Source organism: Micromys minutus (assembly GCF_963924665.1).
Source record: "Micromys minutus genome assembly, chromosome: 8".
NCBI classification, from domain to species: Eukaryota; Metazoa; Chordata; class Mammalia; order Rodentia; family Muridae; genus Micromys; species Micromys minutus.
The window spans coordinates 59314569-59329735 of NC_137977.1; the positions used below are offsets into that span (position 1 = coordinate 59314569).

The 15167-nt window shown below is 46.2% G+C and overlaps 1 protein-coding gene across 1 annotated transcript in view; it reads left to right on the plus strand.

The window, feature by feature from the left end:
* ACAA2 (acetyl-CoA acyltransferase 2) overlaps window positions 1-7564 on the plus strand; it is a 28516-nt gene extending 20952 nt beyond the window's left edge. The window contains exons 8-10 of the mRNA XM_080920006.1: window positions 2447-2517; window positions 4932-5086; window positions 7215-7564. Of these exons, the coding sequence (XP_080776132.1) occupies window positions 2447-2517; window positions 4932-5086; window positions 7215-7299 (311 nt within the window). The 3' untranslated portion in view covers window positions 7300-7564. The remainder of the gene's footprint in view (window positions 1-2446; window positions 2518-4931; window positions 5087-7214) is intronic.
* Window positions 7565-15167: the final 7603 nt, after the last annotated feature.

The following is a 15167-nucleotide window of genomic DNA, read 5'->3' on the forward strand; positions in this document are numbered from 1 at the left end:
TGGATTGGCGCTAGCAGGTGAGCAAAGAAAATGTCTTTCTTGCTTCAAATCCCAGGCCTGACTGCTTGTGTGAGCGCCACTGTCCACCTGAGTCACCTGTGCCACCTCCAAGCTTGTCTGTCCAGTAGCGGGATCCAGGTTATAAACAGGGAGAGCGGTTGAGCAGACAGCAGTGCTGGCTGGGCAGTCTGGTCTGTAAGGACAGCTGTTCCTCAGTTCTGCAGGCCCTAACGTGTTACCATTTACAACTCTGCAGAGTAGCTCTAACCAAGAAGGAGGAGGAACCAGGACTTGGCAGGACTAGTAAGGTCTCAAGGACACACGCACGAATCTGTGGGAACAAACTGCTCATGGGGTTCGGGGGAGGACAGGGTGGAGGTGGGTGGGTGGGATTTGGAAGCTTACTTAGCTGACTGGAAAGACTTTGGCTTTAAAGGTATTAGACTTCATTTTTATAAATTGTTTTAATATTTAAAAGGAGAAAGGTCAGGTCAAGAGCCCTTACCACTCAGCCATCCCTCCAGCTCCCACAGAACGGCCCAATGAACTCTGGAACTCAAGAAGAGCTGGAAGTCCTACAGGTTTCAATGGTTAAGAGCCAGAACTAGAAATAACGGCTTTTGTTTAGGAATGCTAAGCCTTCCTGGGCCTCAGTAAATAAACACAGGTGTCTAGAACTGTCTGAAAGAACAGTTTCTCCAGAGGGGTCTGGCATGGACCCGGTTATGTCCTGGAGAAAGCACAGATTCTGAGCACACTGAGGCAGGCCAGCTGGTGTTCTTGAAGACAGGGAATGATCCTCTCAACACCAGCGGCTGTTCATTTCCACTGAGGGGAGTTTTACCTTTTACCTTTGTAAGCTAATGTTTCTGGTGTCTCATTCCAGTGGTGAGAAGCCAAAGTACACACCGCACACAGCACACACTGCACACACACCGCACACACCATGCCAGTAACGAATGTTTCTGTTTATACCTGTGCTGGTTACTGTCCCTAGTCCAGTTGTCCCATTCTGAAAACACGGGAACCAGGTCTCCACTGGGCACTCCAGCACTGTGCTCTCCAGACCCCACTAGGAAGCTCACCAAACTCTGCAATACACAGTGGCTTCCCCAGCCCAGAACAGAGTTCCAGACCTTCCCACGTTCGCCAAAATAACAAAGAAAAGAGAAAAACCAGTTCCATAGGCCAGAGAAGCATGTGGTCAGTGTGTTGATTACAGCAACAGTCCAGCCAACATCTGTATTGTTACTTGTCACGTTGTTATGGCAGAACACCTAACTTAATGATATTATCAGGAAATACTCAAAAACTAAAGGCTTCACTTTTAGCTCTGTTCATGCCCTTCATAAAGAGAGACTTGAAGCAGCTGTTCACATGATGTCTCCTAGTTCTCTTTCTCTTTTTCATGCAAAGACACCAATATGCTGAATCATGTCACCTACAGTTACGGGGGTTTTCCCACGCCAGTTACCCTGATCTAAATTTCTCATGGGCACGCCCAGGGGCTAACCTTAGCTAGATGCTCTCTCACAGGTTTGTATCCTAGGTGATTCTAAGTGCCTTCAAGTGTCAATCAGTATAAACCATAATTCTTTCCATTTCATTTTCATGTCTTGGGCACATAAGAATCTGGAACTAGAGTCTGTTAAATCAGCAGCTATTTGGAACTGCATTGTAAACTGAAAATCACCCTGATACGCTGACTGGCCACTTGACCTCAAAGCAGAGTTTTTCCGACTAGTCCTTTATACTTTCTTGCTCTAAGGATAAGTAGAGAAGGAAATCAATACCCAGACATTTTACCCTTTGGGAAAAGCATTGATTCATTAAAACTTAGAGGAATATCAGCCTGTCGCTGATGATCAGCAAACCAGGGGGCAAGTACTTCAGAGGCCTGGTGCGGTCAGTTTGCACATCTTGAGTTCTGGGCTGTGTTGCCCCGCCTACTATTGGAGTTGAAAATGGTTCTTCCCTCAGACACGCTTTCCCCAAGTGCCCTGAACCTTGCTGTCTTGCAGCCTCTGCATGCCCTGCCTTTTATCCAAATGAGCTGGGGTTCCAGGTGAGTGCTATAGCTTCCACCTTAGAACACTTGATAATGCCTGGTTACCTGAGACCAAGTGTAATCTATAATGACTATAAATCCTGCATATGGCCCCTGTGGCAGCTCAAAGTCCGAAAACCAGACAGACTGCCTCGTGGGTCTCTTGCCCACAATCGACTGCAGTCAGCTTTTCACCTTTGTCTGATGTGTGACCATTTCTTCCTTGTGTAGTATAGAAGGAGTTTTGTTCTTCGAGGTAAGCTCAAACTATATAAACAGGCTGATATCAAGGGCCATCTTCTTCAGCCTCCTGAGGGCTGGGGTCACAGGTATGCACCACACACCTGGTTCAAAGATGACAAGAGGGCACACATTTCTAATGCCATTATTCTTGCATAGGTCCAGTGCCTGCTATCAGTGGAGCATTGAAGAAAGCTGGGCTGAGTCTTAAGGACATGGATTTGATAGATGTGAGTGTTTTCTTTCACAGCGCACATGGTACACCTTGGTATCGCGCTGCTCTCTCCGTTTTACTACTGTGAAATTTTTCACATTCTTCACCCACGTGCCTATTGACTATGCATGTTGGTTTGTATGTCTGCAAACTGTATTACAGTATTTTACCTGTCTTTTGTTATATGTGTGCATGTGCACACATGACAGTGTGCATGTATGTGCAAGCACAGGCTGATGTGGCATCTTCCTCTATCTCTTTCTACCTTACCCTTTGAGACAAGGACTCTCATTGAACTCGGAGCTTACCGATTTGGATAGACTGGTCAAGAGCTCTGATTTCTCTTGCTAAAGTCCTGGAAGTGTCTAGGATACTGTCACAGTTTAGACTTTAGAATGCCTGTGGCACTGAGTGTTGTAGTTGGATGGAAATAAGTAACCTTCACCCTGTTGTAAAGATTAAAGAGTAAAAATGTAGAAAAAATAACTTACCTAATAGAAAACCAATAATACACAATGCCAAATCTAGACATTGCTTGCCCTTCCCCCCAAATTCAGGGCTCTTCAAATTTTTATTTGACTTCTCCACCAGAGTTGGGCTTGATTTAGGATGTACCTCACATAATTTTTGACACTAGAAATTTACATTTATTGGTATAGTGATTTTTTTTGTGTGTATATGTTGTATGTGTGTGCTCAACATGCATACTAAATACATGATCTACACATGATCCCCTGCCCCAAGACCAAAGACAGAACAAAGACCTTAGCATTCAGCATAATTAAAAGAAGGGTTCCAGCTTAATCTCAGCTGGGGAGGTTGAGACAGGTGAATCTCTGTGAGTTCCAGGCCAGCCTAGTCTACACAGTGAAACCACCTCAAAAATAAACATAAACAAATAAATAAAACAAATTAATACTAATTATCAAGAGGGCAATGAAGACATTCTTAATGATGGATAATAGATGTTTCGTATTTGGGGAAAATTTGAGAATTGGAGGTAATTACACTTGTGTTATGTAGCACAAAAAAAAAATAATAATAATGAAGGGAACCTCAAAGGAATAGAGAACTAGGCACATGGATCATTTTCTCTGTGATAACCCCTCACCCCAGAAACCAGGTTTTAGGAAAAATAAACAATTATTTCATCCTCAGTTACTTTTAGCTCTAAGCCTCAAGAGGGCTTATAATTATACATATAATTATAATCAGCAAGCTACTACTAAGTTTCTGACTTCACACTTAGCTAGAGCATCCTACAGTGCAGCTAGCGCTCATCTCTGGATTTACAAATAATTAGGACAGAGCCCATCCCACCCTCCCCCAGGCTTCTCAGGTCTGCTTTCCTGGCGTAGTCTAAATTCCGGTGCAGCTTCCTTGAGAATCACTATATAAAACAGAAGAATGTTGACCTCAGGTGGATCAGATGCCATGTTGGGGGAGAACAAAAACCTAGCAGGGAAGAGAAGGAGATGGATTTGATCCCAACTCTGTAACCGCTGCCTCCTTTGCAGTGTTCCTTACAGAATTCCTGAGCAGAGACCATATGGAAAAGTGTGAACTCACTTCAGCCATTCTCACAGGCAGCTGGCAATGCGGACAGTGTGACCAGTACTGAGTCCACCTACGCCTTAGGCTGTGGCCATGGGTCCTTGTCTATCAGTGTCTTCCTGCAGGGAGGGCTCTCATAGCACCAGATAACAACAGAAGCCACTTAGCCTGCTCAATGTCTCAATGTGTGTCAGGAAAAACATGGAAGCGCCTGCTAACCATGACTTTATTTAACCTGGAAAATGACTTGAACTTTGTCATGAAATTTCAAGTGTAAAGAGGGTATAATATATAGATAGACACACACGCGCACACACACACACACATAAATGATCCAGCAGAGAATGGAACCCTTCACCTAGCTCTAAAATCTCTGGGCTCGCTGTGGTATCTCTGTCCTCTAGCGTGTACCTATCTATATGAGTATTGCAGTTAGCTTTTAAGGAATGCATCTGATCTGAAGTATCACTTAGTAAATAGACAGGACAGCTTTTTTTTTTTCTTAAAGAAGTACATTTTGCTTATAAAGCCCAGGCTGGCCCAGTTCACAAGAGTGAGAGGTATGTGTCACTGACCACACGCCTCTAAACCTAAGACGGTTTTCAAAAGAAACATGATGCTAAAACCTTAAACATGATTATGTTGACCAATGTTAATGAAAGCTGCCCTTGTGTGTTTGCTCTCTCGAGTACACTACGGCACACTCGTATACCCTCACACACACCATCTTTATAGAGTCACTGAAGATAAACTCAAATGGTGTCGTGAGCTAATTTAAATAGGATGAGACGGGAAATGGCCGTCAGTATAACTAGATCTTTTCATTAGAAACTAGCTTGTGCATAACGATTCTGTGGGTTCAAACTCTGTTTTAAGGTGAATGAAGCGTTTGCTCCTCAGTTCTTGGCTGTTCAGAAGAGCTTGGACCTTGACCCCAGTAAAACCAATGTGAGTGGAGGCGCCATTGCCCTGGGTCACCCGCTGGGAGGATCTGGATCCAGAATCACCGCACACCTGGTTCATGAGCTGAGGTACTGGGCTAGAAATCACCATATTTTAAATGTGTCACTTGGGGGAGGGTGGGTGTTTTTTCTTTCATTATTTTATGTGTATCAGTGTTTTGACTACATGTATGTATGTGCACCGTGTGTGTGTGTTACACAGTGTGGAAGAGGAAATTGGATCTCCTGGGACAGGAGTTACAGATGGCTGTGAGCTGCCATGTGGGTACTGGGAATTAAACCCAGGTTCTCTGGAAGAAGCCAGTGGTCTTAACCACTGAGCCATTTTCCCAGGCCCCAAATTTGACATTCTTTTAGATAACAATACGGGAGTTTAGGTTTTCTCAGCACAGTCCCACGTATTTCCTTCATATTCCTGCACTGGTTCTGATATAGGAGACTCCGCAGTGGGCAGCACAGGTGCACTGGTCAGTTTGCAGGTGGCCCTGCAGTTATGAGTGTGATGTGTGCACTGTACAAGCTCTCAGTGAGTGCTGAGTGACCCATGCACACCAGGCCACCCTTCTGTGGTTCTGCACTTTAGTGTCTACAGCAGTAATAAGATAAACATAATAAATCAAAATGCTGAGAAGTTACAGATCTAGATGCCATTCTTTAAGAAACCTGAGCAAACTGGTGATCTCTGCAAGCTGACGACTTACTTAGCTATTGTAAGATGATGTCATTATGCAGGAAGGTAGGTACAAGATAAAACAGGGCCTGCCATTGGACAAGAAGGAAGGATGGGCGGGAACAAAGTTTTAGAAAAGGAGGGAGGAGTCAGCGCGAGGGAAGGAGTGGGAAGAACATGGAGGAAGATGTGGATATTTCTCTCTGTGCATCTCTGGATAGATACAGGTTGTTAAGGATATTTTATAAGGAATGAGTGCATACAGAATGATTTGTGCTGTCTAGATGGAAAATTATATCAATTGAATCAGAGTCTATTTTGTGGGGTTTTCCTTCATGTGGCGACTTGAGTTCAAGAGACGGTGCGGTGCAGAGGTGGGACGCACCAAGCCTGCCACGGCTTGGGATGAGTGGGCCTGGTATGGTGACAACCCTCCAAGGGAAATGTGAGTGGGAGCACTGGGGACAGCATGTAGCCGCTGAGATGAGTCATTGGTGGTTCCATATGGCCCTACGGTGATGGAACAAGCGTGGGAGCAACTGCCCAGGTCAGAGAGAGCCGGGGACAGCGCAGAGCTATAACACTCGATAAACAGCCGTACCTTTTCTATTTTTTAATATTTACCGAAACAAGCTATGCCCTGGGTGTTTGGTACTCTCTATTTGGGGTAGAAAAGCTCTTGGCTTTGTACATTTGGGGCCGTTTAGTTCTGTAAGGAGTTGAAAACAAGCGGACTGTGAGAGACTGCAACCTTGCCTGTCAGGCAGAGCGGCAGTGGGGTGGCCATTGGATGGCCGTCAGTGACTGACATGGAAAACAATGCTCAGATACCTCTTGAGGCCATAGGTCAAGGCTGGGGGAATGAAAGCAGACAGGCTAATTCTTATGAATGGGACACGATCCCTTTCTTAATCACCGGCTCCTTCAGCAGACAGACTTCAGTAGTTACGCTTACTCTAGCGTGACACGGGAGTCTGGAATCTTGCAAGTCAGTGTTGCCTCCCCTTCCCCATCTCACCACTGATGTAAACGCCCTCCTGCCCTGGCTGCTTCTCCTCAGCCCATGTGTGTGCTTCCCACCCTCTGTCCCTCTGTCCCCAGCCCCTCTACCGTTTCCCTCCCGGGGCACTTTTCTTCACTAGGAATATTCTGCTTTCTGAGTTCTTTCATGTGTTGTAACCAGAAACCAAAATTAAGGAATAGGGAAGGGACTTAAAAGATGAGTTAGTTTAAAATGAATATTAGTACTGTTTAATTAATTAATATAGCTTTTTAAACTGGGTTTTGTTACATTACATATATTTATATTTACATTATTGTGCATATGTCACAGTGTGTGCACGGGGCAGGGATGTGCACATGCCACAGCATATGTGTGGAGGTCGGAAGACAACTTACAGAGAAATGGTTCTCTTCTACCACGTGGGTTCTAGGGATTGAACTTAAGTCATTAGGCTTGGTGGACACGTCCTTTGCCCGCTGAGCCATTTTGCAGGCCTTAGTAACAGAGGTTTCCTTCCTTCTTAGGCGTCGAGGTGGGAAGTATGCAGTGGGATCCGCTTGTATTGGAGGTGGCCAAGGCATCGCCCTGATCATCCAGAACACAGCCTGAAGGCATCACAAGCGCCCTGCCCACCCTTACTTGGCCAGGCCACGGAACACAGGTGACCTCCGAGTCAGCCCTGGCGGTCGCATTTGACCAAGCCTTGATGAGGCAAACGCATTAGGTTCTGTGTACTTCATACCTGCCTAACGTGTGTTAGAATAAAAAGACCAACCGTCGGAGGCCTTAAGAAAAATGGTATCTTTGACAGTAGCCACCACTGTATGCCTTACATGGTGAAATTACAAACTAAATAAATGTTGCCTTAACTCCAGCTAATCTTTTCTTGTTGGAATGTGTGTGTGTGCGTGTGTGTGTGTGTGTGTGTGTGTGTGTGTGCGTGTGTGTGTGTGTGTCTTCCTGTACCCATGGTAAAGCCTGAACTTCGGTGGCATTGAGGATATTGACAGGACCATCACTGCTCGCTGTCAGAAGCCTTCCATCTTACACCGCCGTTTCTGTTCTTAAAATGTGCTATTTTTATGTGCATGTGTCCATGTTTATGGGTGTGTGTGTGCAGGTATGCCCTAAGACCACAAGGCATTGGATCTCCCAGAGCTCTTTGTGAGCTGTCCCTTGTGGGTGCTGGGGACTCAAGGACCCATGGCTGCCTTAACCACCAAGACTCCTGCAGCCCCTGTTCCCATTTTTAAAACTGATTGCCTCTCACAGCAACCACCATTTTAACTCTGTCGTGACATGTTTCCCTGCTCTGGAAACCTGATGTGAGTGAACCCAGACATATCTGTCCTTTCATGACTTGAGTGTTCCACACTGTCAAGACTTTCCCTTGATATAGCATATATCAGAATTGTGTACATTTTTTATGCTAAGTATCCCTTTATGTGAGTCTTATTTAACCATCACTAACTTCACAAATGGGAAAGAACTGTCGTCAGGTACAACCCAGTACCACTCTCTCCCTTGCTCCAGTGCCTACATTAGCTGCCTGCCTTGACCTTTGTCTTAGTCAGGGTTTCTATTCCTGCACAAACATCATGACCAAGAAGCAAGTTGGGGAACAAAGGGTTTATTCAGCTTACACTTCCACATTGCTGTTCATCACCAGAGGAAGTCAGGACTGGAACTCAAGCAGGTCAGGAAGCAGGAGCTGATGCAGAGTCCATGAAGGGATGTTACTTACTGCCTTGCTTCCCCTGGCTTGCTCAGCCTGCTTTCTTATAGAACCCAGGTCCACCAGCCCAGGGATGGCACCATCCACAATGGGCTGGGCCCTGTCCCCTTGATCACTAGTTGAGAAAACGCCTTACAGCTGGATCTCATGGAGACATTTCCTCAACTGAGGCTCCTCTCTGATAACTCCAGTTTGTGTCAAGTTGACACAAAAGCTCCCAGTACAACCTTCCTCATAAACATCTTCATCTTAAGCATGCCTTGCTCACTGTTCTTAGACCCTCACTTAGATGTCTCCTTTGAGTTCCTCTTAGTTACAGAAACACAATCAGAAACTCAGATATTCCCTTGGACCCCATTCTTTCCTCAACACATCAATAAATGCTGTCAAGTCTTCTGGGGACCTATCTCAAGACTGTTGGCCTCAAGAACCTCTTGTCTGGACTACTGTGGTAGTTTGAATGAGAATGGTCCCCATAGGCTTAAATGTTTGCATACTTGGTCCCTAGATGGTAGAACTGTTTGGGAAGGATTGGGAGATATGGGCTCTTTGGAAGGGTGTCACTGGGGATAAACTGGGATTTCAAAAGCTTATTTCCAGTTACCTCTCTCTGCCTTGTGTGTGTGGATCAGATATAAGTTCTCAGTTGTTTGTGCCTGCTGCCATGTACCCCACCATGATGGTCATAAACTCAAAAACTAGAACCATGAGCCCCAGAAATTAAATGTTTTTAACTAGTTGCCTTGGTAATAGTGTTTTGCCACAACGAGAAAAGAATAATTACCATCTACCTTTTTCAAGAGCTCCTACCTCCATTCTTGTCTGCTTTCACTCTTTCTCCAACTAGCCACCAAAATCATTGTCTTAGGATTTACCGCTGTGAACAGATACCATGACCAAGGCAACTCTTATAAAGGACAGATTTAGTTGGAGCTGGCTTACAGGTTCAGAGGTTCAGTCCATTATCATTAATGGTGGGACCATGGCAGCATCTAGACAGGCAGGCATGGTACAGGAGGAGCTGAGAGTTCTACATTTTTTTAAAGATGTATTATATTTATATGAGTACTCTGTCACTGTCTTCAGACACACCAGAAGAGGTCATCAGATCCCATTACAGATGGTTGTGAGGCACCATATGGTTGCTGGGATTTGAACTCAGGACCTTTGGAAGAGCAGTCAGTGCTCTTAATCACTGAACTACCTCTCCAGTCCCGAGTTCTACATTTTTATCTGAAGGCTACTAGCAGAATACTGACTTTCAGGCAGCTAGGAGGAGGGTCTTAAAGTCCACACCCACAGTGACACACCTACTCCAGCAGGGCCACACCTTCTAATAGTGCTACTCCCTGGGCTGAGAATATACAAACCAACACAGTCATTAGGACACATACACAGCTTAAAACCCTGAAGCAGCTTTCTGTCACACCTGGGATAAAATCTAGGCTCCTGCTTTGGAGACCCACTCTTGGAGGCTCTCTGTCCCAGGACGCTCTGGTCCCTGCTTCTCCCTCGCTTCATATCACTGTCCTCTGGATCCCTGTGCTTCACTCCTTTGGGCTGTTCACATACCACTGTATGCTCTGGGCTTTGGTGTCTAGTTGCTCTGTTTAGATTGCTGTTTTCTGCCCCACCAACCCACAGGCCTATTCATCCTTAAATCACAGGCTGGGTCTCTGTCCCTGTCACCTTTTCTGCTGGTGATCCTCCAGCTACTAAGAGTCTGTATTGACCTTCTAGTCTCTGTTCATTCTCTAGACTGTGTGCTCTTGTGAACGGTGGGCGGACAATGTTTGGAGATCCTGTAGCTGAAAGAAACCCAGTCTCTTCTTGGCACCACCACACCATCCAGATTTAGGAAGATTTGGAAATTTAGGACCCATGTGAAGCCAGAGTCATGGGGGCACAGGTACACACAGGAAGCCACCAGGATGGCGGGGTAATTCTGGTGGCATGTGTCTCCAAAGGATCAGCTTAGGCAGACATCCAAGTGACTGGGAAGTTGACAGGAGGCATAACCACTTAAGGAGGAAGTGGAGCTTCTGGCCAATCAAGTGTTGATAAATGTGGACATTGGTCAGGAAGAGTGGACTGAAGCTGCCCTTCTCACTGAGGTGAGATCAGGTCCACTAGCAGCTCCTACTAAAGCCACAGTTTTTGATATAATGTGTATATAAAATAGATAATGGATATTGATATACTTAAAGTAGGTTAAGCTTCTTGGGCTGACAATGCTTCTCCCAAGGACTACAGACAAACAAAACCCCCAGCTTTGGACCGGAGAAACCTCTGATTCTTACGTCAAAGGAAATTTACATTTAAGGAATTCTCCTGAATCAACCATTTCCTCCTGTTGGACTTTTGAAAGGTTTCTAGAGGCAGACAAGTCACATTGGCATGAGTCCGTTTAATTCTTTACTTCAAAATGCATGGTTCATATCCCATGATGATTTCCTTTTCCACTTAAGTAACAAAAGCTTGGAGATTTTTTTTTTTTTTTTTTTTTTTTTGAGTCGCTGTTGTCACGGATCTCTGTACCCTTCATAACTGTATTTTACACATAGCTTTGTTCAGTAAATAGAAAAAATGAAATAAAGATATAAAACAGAATTGAAAACAAACAAATCCCAACGCATTTTTGCAGAACTGAAAAGGGATTAAGACTGTTGGGACACCTGTGTTCTGTTGGCTTGAAACCACACAGAAAATTTAATTAAACGACAATGTACTTGTGAGTGGGGGGAGGGAGGGAGAGTGAGGGAAAGGAAAGGAGGGGGGAGAGAAGAGAACGCTCCAGGCATGATTGTGCACACCCTTAAAGCTAGTCCTAGGAAAGTGGAAGATCACTGGTTCAAGGTCACTCTTGGCTTTAGAACAAATTCAAGGTCAGACTGCACTACAGGAGACCCTGTCTGGGAGTGGAGGGGAAGGAAAGGAAATTTCCCAGACCATTCAGAAGTAGTCAAGAAGCTTACCTAACATAGTTTGCCGTCTGTCTCCAGCGAGTATCAGAGAAGTATGTCTGTGTGTCTGTCCATGCCCATGTGCACTTGTACCATCTCACAGAAAGGTGGGTGGGGAACTGAGGGAAAGTTCAAAGGTGTTTGTTGCCTGGCTCTGAGGATCAGCAGAAAAGCAATGAACCTGAGCAGTGAACCTTTAGCTGTTGACAAGAGCTTGGGAGGAAGCCAAGTGGGCCATAGGACAGTTATGGAATTGATCCGCCAACCCATATCACGTCTGAGACTTATAGCCAGGTAACAGGTGTAAATTAGCATGATCCCAGGCAAACCAGGACATAAGGATACCCTACTTTTAATTAAGCCAAATCGAGTTACCATGACTACTCAACCTCAGCGCCAGAGAACTGAGCAAATACACTCCGGGTGCACATTGTTTGGCGAGAGCAGCCGGCCAGGGTGGTTCTACCAGGGTGGTGACTTTTGAGCAAACACTTGGGAGAGGGACAGCCAGTGCATGGGGCTTTGAGGAGGCCATTAGAGCAGTGAGCTGGGTAAAGAATGCCCTGGGTGCTCATCAGGCAGAGTCTCAGAAGTCACTGATTTCTGATGGAGTGGGGGGACACCGCAATCTTCCCAGCAGAGGAGAAACAGCTCGTAGCTCATATCTGAGGGTGGCTCCACTGAGGCTTGCTGGCCAGGGGCAGACTTGGGAGTAGGGAGCCAGTAAGGATGTGATTACAGTCGTTGGGGACGGGTTGTGTTAACACAGATCTGGGGGCGGTACCATGGTGGTGAGCAGTTGTCAGATTCTAGAGGCATTTGATCACCTCAATATGCCTGCAGGGGTTCCTGCGGGGGGGGGGGAGGGGGGCCAATTGGTTCAGAGGAGAGTCTGGGCTGATTCCTGGGCAGCTTCTCTCAGCCATCTGTATGTGGAGCAGATTTCAGGAGGTCAGTGGTCCAGGTGAGCTGTTAAGCAGGCTTTGGAGGGATGCAAGCCGGGGTTTGTCAGATGTCAGAGCCTCCAGCCTTATGTGGGATCTGACCAGGCCTAAGTACCACCATCCCCGACGAGATATCAACAAGGACTGAAGAGCAGTTGTCCATCCAGGGACACACCTTGGAGTTCTTTTTCATGTTTTGAAGGGAGATGTGAAGGACGGAAAGACCTCTGGATCGAAGTAGTGCTTGTGTTGCTCCCAGTTTGAAAGGACAGTGATCACTTTGCCTTCATAGGGGAAAGGTTTGTAAACTCTGCTGAATAACAGGAATGGCCGGCAAAGGAGAGGCAAGTCTTAGGATGTCAATCGTTTCTTTCTCTACCCCCACCCCACCCCACCCCCCTGTGTGTGTGTGTGTGTGTGTGTGTGTGTGTGTGTGTGTGTGTGTGTGTGTGTGTGTGTGTGTGTGTGTGTGTGAGTTCTAGGTTTTCATAAACCAAGTTTGGACTGGCCGTAAGCACAGGAACACATACGTCCACTAGGTGGCGCTCCAGGCTTGTGCTCCGTTCTCCCTTTCTCAAGTGTATTTCTTAATAGGCAACTCAGCTAAGGTGGCCAGACTGTTGTCCTCGAGTCCTAGGCATCAAACAAGGAAAAAAGAAGCCAACGAAAAGGACAACCAGAGTGGTCATGTGAACAAATGTTTCACCTCCCAGACAGCTTCCTGGTGTCTCTTAGCCAAGAATACTGTCCTGTGTTTCCCTCAGTGAAAATGAGACAGAGCCTCTGAGCAGACCAAAGATAAAGAGAGCCACAGTGCACCAGAGCCAGGGAGGCGAGCCCCTGCCCGTTCCCAACCTCGGAGAGCACAGGCAAGAGTTTTCAACAACAGAGGAGATAGGGCAACAGTCTAGCAGCACCATGCTTCTGCCTTCATGGGCAGAATCTCCCTCCCTCTTACCCTGGCCTCTGCATTTATTAACAGTTCCTCAGGGGCCTGGGCCTTCCCACTGTCAACAGGGATTACAGGGCACTGATTGTCCGCCATCTTCATGTGGGAGCTGTAGCCAGTGAGGTCTGAGGAACAGAATAGATGGAACAGAAGCAAGTGGGGGAGGGAATGTCATGAACTTTGTTCATGCCTTCCCCCTGTGAACCAACCTCACAGACAGGAACCTCACTCGGCATCGATGTAGCTCACGTACCCTAGTGCCTCTCACCGAGGATCAGTGAAGAAACAAGCATGTATAGTCTATAAGAATGTGTATTTCCAGGAATGCAGCCAGTGTACAGGACAAGTCACCACATATGTCTGTTCTGCAATGTCCCCTTTTCCCATGACTCTCTCATAACCTACTCAGAGCAAAGGCATGAGATAAGGTTCAAGGCCAAGTGTTGGCCAGGACTTTGAAGCCTGAATACAGTTGTTCCAGAAATCTGAAACTATCGGAGAAACCAGGAACCATGACAGAAATGAAATGTGGGCTTATGCTTTGGGTGTGCAGGAAGGGAGCATTCACGCCAGTAAGATTAAGATTAGGGAACATACACTACCACGCTGGACACTGAGACACACACTCCCGAGCACACACACTCGCGCACGCATCATCTTCAGATTACCTCAAAGTCTAACAGTTCCCCAGGCCCTGAGGCCAACAAGGCAGACAAGATGAAACTCAACTTCACAATAGTCTGAGGTCTGTCCATGACATGATCACATGCTGGGTGTAGGTTCCTTCATCCAACCATCGGCTGAGGGCAAGGCTTGCATCTTCCTGGAAGAACTAGCAACACAGAGCCTTGCCTTCCTTATCTCCACACATCAGGTCCTTGCCCAACTACTCTCTAGTCTCCTCATATAGCTCAGAGACTAGAATCCATGCAGATCTGTCCACCATCATAGGAAACAGTCCCCCAGTAGAGAGAACTCCACTCCCACACACTTCTTCATGTGTAGAATGTGTGTCATTTCCATCAGAGCCTGGACTTCATAAGGTGACTGTCACCCTGCCTTGGGTAAGTAGAAAGAACAGGCCTCCACTGAAAGGTCGTGGCTAGGGGCCTAGTGTCTTGGCACTCACCTGGAATTTCAGGACTCAAGTGTCTAAGGCAGGAGGATGGTTAGTTCAGTAGTTCAAGGCCAACCTCAACTAATAACAAAACCCCGGCTCAAATGATGATGACGATGTTATGAAAGGTAAAAATTTAAAGATAAATAAGTGCAGATTAAAAGGTTAATGGCTGAGTGGTAAGAACACATGACAGAGGACTGAACTGTGTCCAGTGCTGCTGGCGTTCCAAGTCACCTTTAAAGCCAACAGAAGATTGTCTTCTTTGTATGGGAACCAAACATGTTGTTTTTATGGAATAGTACCGTAGGAAGCAAATATACTGGTTTTCTTTGAGGCAGGGCCTTTGATGACATCGGCTACCCTCAAATTTAAGGCTGGCCTTGAACACCTGACTCTCCTACCTCCATCATGTGCTGGGATTACAGACATATATCATGATGTCCAGAGGGGACAAAGTTTTTTCTAGAGAGGGTCTCACTGTGTAGCCCTGGCTGTCCTGAAACTCCCTTGTAGACCAGGCTGGCCTTGAATTCATAGAGATCTGCCTGCCTCTGCCTCCCCAGTGCTGGGATTAAAGGGCGTGTGCCACCACAAGTGGCTAAAATGAACATTCTTAAGATCAGGAAGGTTTGTACTTATGTCTGTGAAGAGTGGATAAGACATGCCCTAAACTGTGGTCGTCTACTCTAGGTGTAAAGTTGTATCAACACCTAGCAAGGCTGTGTGTTCAGCACTCTGTGAAGAGGTCAGACCACATTCGGTGTTC